This window comes from Lepisosteus platostomus, chromosome 1, assembly GCF_059453375.1.
Source record: "Lepisosteus platostomus isolate fLepPlt1 chromosome 1, fLepPlt1.hap1, whole genome shotgun sequence".
Lineage (NCBI taxonomy): Eukaryota > Metazoa > Chordata > Actinopteri > Semionotiformes > Lepisosteidae > Lepisosteus > Lepisosteus platostomus.
In genome coordinates this window covers 78,610,797-78,620,692 of record NC_142611.1, presented here as the reverse complement: position 1 = coordinate 78,620,692, position 9,896 = coordinate 78,610,797, and the positions used below count along the sequence as shown (strand labels likewise).

Genomic DNA, 9,896 nt, shown 5'->3' with positions numbered 1-9,896 from the left:
TACACTTGCGCAAGAGCGACGTGTGGCGCTACATGTGGGGTCAAGCAAGTGGAAAGCTTTAGTCTTTGTCGTCGGTCTTGTGCTCGGGACCTTGATACATTTTTTTTTGGGGTGGGGGAAGGAGGAGAGGAGTAAAAAAAATTAATATGTTTCACGCTGTTCGTGGAAATGTGGCGGCGGTGTCTCGCCTCCTCATTCCCCGGAACCGAGTGCTGGTCGAGGCCGTGAGAGGAAGAAAGTCCCGCAGCGACCCCAAGGCGAAATCCAAGGCCGGCAGGATCAAGGTGCCTCCGCCCGTCGACCCCGTGGAGATGCTTGTGCTCAAGGAGAGATTCACGCAGTATGACCTTATCATGAGAGCACTGCGGTCAGTAAAAAGACGTTTCTGCAAATCAAGTATTAATCACTGAGATGATCGAATACTTCATCGTTACCAAAAAGCGCTGAAACAAAACAGTGGGTTAAGCATCAGGGTCACTGTTAATTGTTGTATAAAATAAATACTCGTCTCCATTGGTTCAAACAATATAAAACCCCAAATGTTCTCCTCTGCTCGATATGTTTTGTCAAGTACAGGGTGTCGTTAAATTGCCATTCATTTTCAAGTTGAGTGCTAGAGGCGGCTGTTGTGGGTCTCCTCTCCCCCATCGCCGTCCTGTTTCAAGAACGTATTCAATTGCATATCTTCTTTTGATGTAGTTTCCATCATTATGACTTTAAAGACCAACGTGATAGTTATGTTAATTAACAGACGATTTTCAGAATATGTTACTTTAAAATAAGGAGGTCAATATGAAAACTGAAGGGGTGCCGCGCACAGACTAGAAGCGTCTAGAAGCGGAGTGTCTGTACACTAGCGTGCAGTCTTGGAAGGAATTTCCTTGAATCCTAAAAAGGCTGCTTTTTTGAATGTTGGAGTATCTTCTGTTCTGTATAGTTTTCTCCCTGCTTGACAGCTTACAGAACAGAAGATAGGTGATGCGTTATTTTCAGTGTGTCCCCTTAGTCTTTTTCAACTCACTATTTCTAAAGATTGGGAATACCTTTACCTTATTTCATTGGTTAAGTACATCTGTTCAATTACGAACTCTGGTCATTGTTGGCTCAGAATACCCCTTACAAGTTAAACAGAGTTTGGACCCAAATGATCCCTAAATCATTAACAAACCCAGTACTTAATGGTTCACTGTTTCTTTGCAGTGTTTAGCTTCTGGTGGGTTAATGATGATCTTTGATAACCTTTACTTGATTTGAAAAGATGCCTGATACAATACCTATAGAAAGTCTACACCCCCCTTGGAATTATTCACATTTTATTGTGCTACAGCATGGAACCATGATGTATTTAACTGAGACTTTTTGCCACTCATCAACACAAAGCACTCTATAATGTCAAAGTGGAAAAAAAACCCAGACATTTTACTAAATTGATTTAAAATAAAAAACAGAAAATAATTGAATGCATAAGCATTCATGCCCCCAGAGTTAATACTTGGTAAGACCACCTTTGGCAGCAATTACAGCTGTGAGTCTCTTTGGATAAGTCTCTATCAGTGTTGTACATCTTGACACTGGAATTTTTGCCCATTCTTCTTGGCAAAATTGCTCAAGCTCCATCAGGTTGGATGGGGACTGTTTGTGAACAGCAGTTTTTAAGTCCTTCCACAGATGCTCAATTGGACTGAGGTCTGGGCTTTGACTGGGCCACTCCAGGACATTAACCTTTTCGGTTTTAAGCCTCTCCAGTGTGGCTTTTGCTGTATGTTTTGGGTCATTGTCCCGTTGGAAGGTGAATCATCTTCCGAGTCCCAGTGCCCTTGCGGATTGCATCCATTTTTCCTTCTATCCTTAAGAGTTTTCCAGTCCCTGCCGCAGAGAAGCGTCTTCAAAGCATGATGCTGCCACCACCATGCTTCACTGTGGGGATGGTGCTCTCAGTGCGATGTGCTGTGTTAGGTTTGTGCCAAACAAAAAGTTCAATTTTAATAATAATAATAATAATAATTGCTTACAATTATATAGCGCTTTTCTGGACACTCCACTCAAAGTGCTTTACAGGTAATGGGGACTCCCCTCCACCACCACCAGTGTGCAGCCCCACCTGGATGATGCGACGGCAGCCATAGTGCACCAGTACGCTCCCCACACACCAGCTATCAGTGGGGAGGAGAGCAGAGTAATGAAGCCAATTCATAGAGGGGGATTGTTAGGAGGCCATGATTGATAAAGACCGATGGGAAATTTGGCCAAGACGCCGGGGTTACACCCCTACTCTTTTCGAGAAACGCCCTGGGATTTTTAATGACCACAGAGAGTCAGGACCTCGGTTTTACATCTCATCCGAAGGACGGCAACTTTTTACGCTATCGTGTCCCCGTCACTATACTGAGGCATTAGGACCCACATGGACCACAGGGTGAGCACCTCCTGCTGGCCCCACTAACAGCTTTTCCAGCAGCAACCTTAGTTTTTCCCAGGAGGTCTCCCATCCAGGTACTGACCAGGCTCACACCTGCTGAGCTTCAGTGGGCTGCCAGTTGCCAGTTTCATCAGACCATAGAATCTTCCTCCAAATTGTTGAGTCTCTCATGCACCTTTGGGCAAACTCCAGCCAAGATGTGATATGAGTTTTTTTCAAAGGCTTTCTTCTTGCCACCCTTCCATACAAGCCAGATTTATGAAGTGTGCGTGCTATTGTTGTCTCATGCACAGTTTCTCCCATCTCTGTCATGGAGGACGGTAAGCCGTAGGCCTCTTGGTGACCTCTCTTACTACGGCACTTCTTGCTCGGACAACTGGCAGTCCAGTTCTGGGCAGATTCACAATTGTTCCATATATTCTCACCTTTTTAATGATGGACTTCACTGTGCTTCAAGGTATATTCAGTGCCTTGGAAATGTTCTTATATCCTTGCCCTGACTGGTATTTTTCAAGAATCTTGTCTCAGATCTGCTTGGTATGTTCCTTGGTCTTCATGGGGTAGTGTTTCCTTGCACTAAGTGGGGAAGCTCCCAGACACGGGTGTATTTATTCTGAAATCATATGAACCACCTCAACTGCACACAGGTGGACTCCAGTCAAGTAATTATAAGACTTGGAGAAGAGAGGTGGTTACTTCAGAGGTAATTTAGGTGTGTCAAAGCAAGGGGGTGAATACATATGCATTCTATTATTTTCTGTTCTTTATTTTAAATTAATTTAGTAAAATGTCTGGATGTTTTTTTACTTTGACATTATTGAGTACTTTGTGTTGATGAGTGGCAAAAACTCTCAGTTAAATCCATCATGGCTCCATGCTGTAACACAATAAAATGTGAACAAGTCCAAAGGGAGGTGTAGACTTTCTATAGAAACTGTATAATACACAACTGGATTTGAATGATACAGACAGCTGTTTTGGGGTTATTCTAAGTTTCAAGGACATTTTGTATTTCCTCTCACATACAGTGAGGCACATTATTGCAAAGGTGAAGCAGCTCTTAGGAGGCCTGTGGCTTGGCTCAGGCGAGGGACTTGCCCAGGGTTTGTTCTGAGGCTCTAGAGCAGCCAGAAAGCCACAGGGCCTTGAGAGCCGCTGTGTCTGCAGGGTTTCTGTGAAGAGGCAGCAGCACCTGAAGAGCCAGGAGAAGCTGTTAAACTGGCCAAGTTGGGACAATAACAAGCTGGTTCAGTTCACGACGAGCCCATCTGGAAAACCTGAGGACATACTCCAGTTTCAGGACTGGGGGGGATCCCTGTGTAAGGGTAATGGCGTGGAGCTGGAGTATCCAGCTATGGTCTTCTGGGTTTGGAATCTAGAAGGTGTTTTCCGTCTCTTTAAATTTTGAACAGCCCTTCATCTGGGCCAGTTAAGCTTTAAATGGCACAGTGTATCTGCCTCTTCCATCCACCTATCCATTTTCTAAACCGCTTCATCCAGTACAGGGTTGCAGGGGAGCTGGAGTTTATCCCAGCAAGCAACTGGCACAAGGTGGAATACACCCAGGACAGGACATCTTTCATCAGTCCATCAGAGGGCAGACAGACAACACACACACACACTCACACCAGTACCAATTTTCCCAGAAGCCAGTCAACCTACAAATATGTCTTTAGACTGGGAGAAAATTCACACAAGCATGGGGAGAACATACAGACTCCACACAGATAGCACCCCCTGTAGCCCAGGGCCGCAGTGCTACGAAGCAACAGTCCTAACAACTGTGGCAAAGTGCTCAAACTGGTGACAATGTAAAGAGACACAGGAAACCTTGCTGGATTTTGGATTCCAAAAGCCAACATTTGGGAGTCTCTGGTTACAGTAAGTGACTCAGCGGGAGCTGTGGATGAATAACTCACTGCCTGGACCAGGGAGTCTCTAGCCCTCGTCCCTGATGGCTGCATCCCAGCTGGTTTTGTACTGTCTCTGTTATGCCACCAACTTCTGTAAACCCGAGAGAATTTTATTATGATTAAACAAGTGAATTGTTTACTTTACTTGATCATTTGGAACCAAAATCTGAGTACCTTAGACTCATTTTGTCTAAAATTGTCTCATTTTGTCTCATTTGTTTTTTCAGTTTGTCTTAATTGAACAGATTACTGGCTCAATTACAGGTTTTCTCCGTATTTAGAAACAGGTGACTTGGGATACTGTTTGAATTGTGGCAGTCCCTAGACAGGGGGTCTCCGGCTCTGGTCCTAAAAATCCAAATCTGGTTGCAGATCACCCTAATTACCTGTTATTCAAGGATTAGGAGCTGTTTGTTAAGCAATTGATCAAATAAGCAAATAATGTGTTAATGAGGGGAACACTGGTTATTGAGGAATTGAAGGATGATAATGATAATAATAAACTTTATTTTATATAGCGCCATTAAAGGTGGCTTCTCAAAGTGCTTTACAGAATGACAACAACAATCAATAAACACAATTACAATACACAGAGGAGACCGTGGATGGTGGTACTAAGTACAGTAGGAGCAGAGGGGTGAAGAATGGAACCAGTTCAGTAAAGGCTCTTCTAAAGAAGAAGGTTTTGAGTCTGGATTTGTAGGAGTTTAGAGAAGGTGACTCTCTGATATCCTTGGGGAGAGAGTTTCAGAGCTTGTGGGGCATAACAGGAGAAGGCCCTGTCACCCACAGAGTGTAGACGGGTTTGGGGGACAGTAAGGAGACCAGAATTAGAAGAGCGAAGGTTGTGAGGAGGGGAGTAGGGCGATAATAGTTCAGACAGGTACTGAGGTGCCAAGCCATGCAGAGCCTTATAGCGTGAGGATTTGAAAGTATATACAGAATTTGACAGGAAGCCAGTACAAGGACTCCAGGATAGGAGAAATGTGATCACTTGCACTAGACCTGGTCAGGATTCTGGCTGCCAAATTTCGGATATACTGCAGTTTGTTCAATGTAGATTTAGATACCCCAGAGAGTAGAGCATTACAGTAGTCAATTTGGGGAAACACAAATGTGTTGATCAGCTTTTCAGCCGTAGTTAGTGATAACATAGGGCGTAGTCGAGCAATATTTCTGAGGTGAATGATGTTTTGACAATATGCTGCAAATGTGGGTCGAATGTTAAGCCTGAATCAAATATCACCCCAAGGTTTTTCAATTTAGAATGAAGCTCAAGTACAGAACCATCTACAGAAATGGTTACAGGATTGGCTTTACAAAGCTGATGGGGGGTGCTAATAAACATGAGTTCAGTCTTGTCATGTTTAGAATGAATATAGAAAGAGAATCAGAATCAGAAGCTATTATAAGATCGTTAGTGACTTTGACCAGGGCAGTTTCTGTGCTGTGAAGTTGACGGAAGCCAGATTGGAGGGGTTCGAAGAGGTTGTTTGCCATGAGGTGGTTATGTAACTGAAATGTGACAGTAAGTTGGAGATGGGGTGAAAATTGTTTAGATTTTCGAGAGCCCATGATAGGCTTTTTTGGCAGAGGGGTAATGGCAGCAGTTTTGAGGATCGTTGGTACAATGCCAGTGCTCAAGGAATCATTTACAATATTGAGGATAATGGGACAGAGAGAAGAGAAACAGGACTGAAATAAAGTGGTGGGAATGGGATCTAAAATAGATGTGGTGGGTTTCATGTGTGTAACTAGTTTATTGAGGGATGGTGAGTCAAGAAGTCGGAGAGAAGGGAACCAGAAGGAAATTCCGCTTTTTGTTCCAGCTCATCTCTAAATTTAATTGAACCCACGGCTTGTTAAGTTGATCACAGATGAAAATTGCTTCAGGCTTTTAGTACCTGATTAAAAGGCTACCTCTGAAACCTGTCGGATTGGGATTTTCCAGGACCAAGGTTGGAGAAACTTGCCTTCAACTATGAGTTTCTTTGGATAAACGTGCCTTCTAGACTACGGATTATAAAGAAACATAAGGAAGACTGCAAACAAGAGTAGGCCTTTCAGCCTGTCTGACTCTCTTGAGCTTGATCTCATTCATTTCCTGAAAGAAGCCAAGACATCAGCTTTGATGGATAGCTTGTTCCAGACTCCCACAACCCTTAGTGTAAATCAGTTCCTCCTCCTGTTTTTTTTTTGTTTGGTTATTACTGTCTCTTTACTGTCAGATATCATCAATTTTATTTTTTGTACAAGAGAAATTTGTATTCAATTTTGATGAAGGAACAAAACAAAATGCAACATGAAGTGTTAATGACACGCAGCGAGTTGGAATGAATCAGACTGAAAGAAAATGCTGTTTAGATGCTTATTGGAGAAAATGCTGTTTTTCTTTTAAGTTAAAGCCTGATTTTCCTATTGTGCCAACTGGGGCACCGATTCGATATCTTCTCAATATGTGATGGACAAAGTGTTTCAGCAAGGTGGAAACTGTACGGAGCAGAGGGGTATTTGTAGCCTGCCGTGCACTCACGAGGGGATGTTGTTTGTTGGCACAGGGCAGAGTTCAAGGAGGAGTTGCTGTGGCGGAGGTACCAGGAGGAGGTGGGCACCCTGGCAGAGGAAAGAGCCAAGCAGGAAGCTGAGGAGCACCAGGCTCTCATGGCTTGGAATGACGCCGAGAACCAGAGATTGCGCAAACTACGGTAACGGCAGGCACCTGTCGGCGAACAGTGACGTGTTATTGCGTGACAAGTGAGCTGTCTGTAACATGTAGCACGGGCCCATACGGCTCAAAAGAAAGGCCCATCACAGTTGGACTTTTTTTTTACTAAGTACGCAGACGTGATGCTCCCTGAGAGGTTAGTTCTGCCAAATCAAAGTTCACAGCTCTTTCTCATAACCACGCCTTAGAATCTTCTCAGAGTGCTTCACAGCATTTCTTGGCATGTGGTGAACCACAGCATTAGATTGAAATGTCCGTCCCTGTTAGATAAATGTCTGTAGCCAAAAGTCACTGTGTGTTTTTTTTTATCAGTCAGTCTTGGTTAGAGCAGAAGACGAAAATGGGGAAATAGGTGTTAAAACGCCGAAGCCCGTGTACTGCAGTATTCCTGCCTTGCACGCAGCTCTCTGAATGAACAGCGCAATGGTGACACCCACTGGGTGCAGCTGTTTCACCGGGCCAGTATACAGAGAAAATAATTAGATTGATTATTGGTTGGACTAATTGCTTGGTTCCTTTAAACGACTGTCTCACCAACTTCCATACTTTGTCAGGGAGTAGTCCTGGTCTTGGTCACTGTCTGTTTTTTTTTCCTATCATGTGAAACAGCGAGGTGCGGATCCAGAAGGAACTGGAGCAGAAAGAACTGAGGAGAGCCGAGGCAGCTATTTCAAGAGAGAACAAAATGGAAACTTTTGTCAAAGAAAAAGAACAGGAGGTTCTAAAGCTACAGGTATAAAAAAAAAAGTTATAAACCGGGCGCACACTTTCTCTAGTTCGAGACAAGTTATTAATATATATATATTGGCATGTTTTCACCAAAGTAAGCCTTTATCAGGACAGACATTTTGGGCGAAGCAGAGATCTTATGTAGACAAGTAGTCCCTAACCACTGGCCTTCCACATAAAGGGAAGCCTCCTTTTAATATGATAATTGTCAGAGAAATAGATCCCTCTGGCCATAAATACAATCAGCAATTTGTACAAATCCAGCGTTAAACATTGCTGAATAAACTGTTTTGGACTAAGGTTCATATATGCACCTGGTTCTTTCTACGGTTTGCTTTGGTTTTTTTTGCTGCACAGCACCTCTGTGTTCTTCAGATGAGCATTCGGTTTTCTGTTTGTAAAATAATTAATAACACAAGGGTTTACACCACAGCCTGAAAAAGAGCTTTAAAGCCTTCTGTGGATATTTGACTACTGTAATTTGTTGCTTTATTACACAATACTGTAGAATTGTTACTGTATCTGCAAAAAAACTCAAATAGTGAAATGGTGTGATCACTAATAAAACATACAAAGGCTAACATTGGTCTTATTATTTTACAGAGATCATAGCTTTTACTGTTTTGACTAAAGTGCTGTTTTTTTTACTTTTAACACAGGAGGAAGCAAAGAACTTCATCACGTTAGAGAATTTAGACCAGCAAATTGAAGAAGCCCTCGACAATCCGAAGAATTATAATTTTGCGATTGATAAGGAAGGCAGAGTTGTAAAAAGGACTGTGCTACAGTGAGGACAGTATTGCAGAACTGCTGAAGCTGTTGTATAAAACGTTTTGGATTAAATATTATTAATAACATTTCCCCTCTCCAAGGCTCCGATGTGTATATATTGGAGCTGAATTCAGGGGGTCCTGAATTTTTACATTTTTCATATTCTCTTTTCAAACACGTTTTTTTCTTGTGTGCATTTGCTTACTCAAACTTTGCGGTCCATTAAAGGTACAGTTACTACCAACATACATCTGAACCTGTTTAGAAATATTGCAATTATGTAATCAATTAAATGGAAGAGCCTTATAATAGAAACGGGGCTTGAGACTCCTATTGCAAGTAAAAAGCAGAGCATAGACCTACAGATAATTGAATACACAATACATCATACTGTTTGCTTAGCACTGTAATGCCGTACGAAATTCTAAACCCACGGCAGTTCTGTGTGAACGTCACGAGTGGCTGAAAAGTAAGAGTCGAATTAGCGAGAAAAGCAGCGTGTTACTGAGTGCCATGACTCAAAAAGTGGTAGTGCTTGAATGATTCAGTCCTTTTCTCGTTCATCCTTTAATTTCCTTGAATAATCCCATTGTCTTAATTGTTACTCATTACAAAATACCGTGTAATTTGTTTTGCTGCGTAGTTGGAAGATCACGAACTTCCTGCCTTCTTGACTTCCTAAGGCAGTACTCATACATGTTAACAGTACCCCCACCCACGTGGAATACAGTGTACAGTGATTAATAATGAGCTCCAATGATGAGATTTAACTCTGACCTTTCAAGGATAAGCAGTACCTCTGGTCACTCACGGAAAGGATTTTAACACACTGTTCTCTTGCTGTGGTCTCACGATTATTCATACCTTGTTTTATTTCAATCTGTCAAAAAAACGCAACTGTTTAAGTGTATATGTGTGTGTTCGTGTTTAGGTCTGTTTAGCGCACCCTTTCTTTCTCTTTAATGTGAGCATTTTGAACTATATTAAACAACGGTGGACCACTTTACTTCGCAGTAAAACTGATAGAATCTCATGAGATTTTAAGGTTTTTAAATATAATAAAATATTCAATTTTGTATGTGAGATAAGCTGTTCGTTTTTTTTCCTCTGGTACTTGAGTTTTTACAGTTTTTTCGAGATGTTAATTTCCTGAAAAACAGAATAGTGGTGGTTTATGACGTTTCAGAATTCATTTGCACTTACTGTAAAACGTTTCAAATGCCTGCAAGCACCTGAAAGATTCAGAAACAGGGTGGTACAAATCCAGATTTTCACCCATTGCACGGAGAGAGTGAAGTAGAGTGGGGGTGGGCTAGTGAGGTTTCATGTTTAGAAATAA

The 9,896-nt window shown here is 42.3% G+C and overlaps 1 protein-coding gene across 1 annotated transcript; it reads left to right on the top strand.

The window, feature by feature from the left end:
* mrps26 (mitochondrial ribosomal protein S26) lies at window positions 1-8,652 on the top strand. Its single transcript, XM_088638214.1, has 4 exons — window positions 1-367; window positions 6,891-7,037; window positions 7,667-7,790; window positions 8,446-8,652. The coding sequence occupies exons 1-4, from the start codon at window positions 147-149 to the stop codon at window positions 8,575-8,577; spliced, it is 624 nt and encodes a 207-aa protein (XP_088494340.1). The 5' UTR covers window positions 1-146; the 3' UTR covers window positions 8,578-8,652.
* The last annotated feature ends 1,244 nt before the right edge of the window (window positions 8,653-9,896 follow it).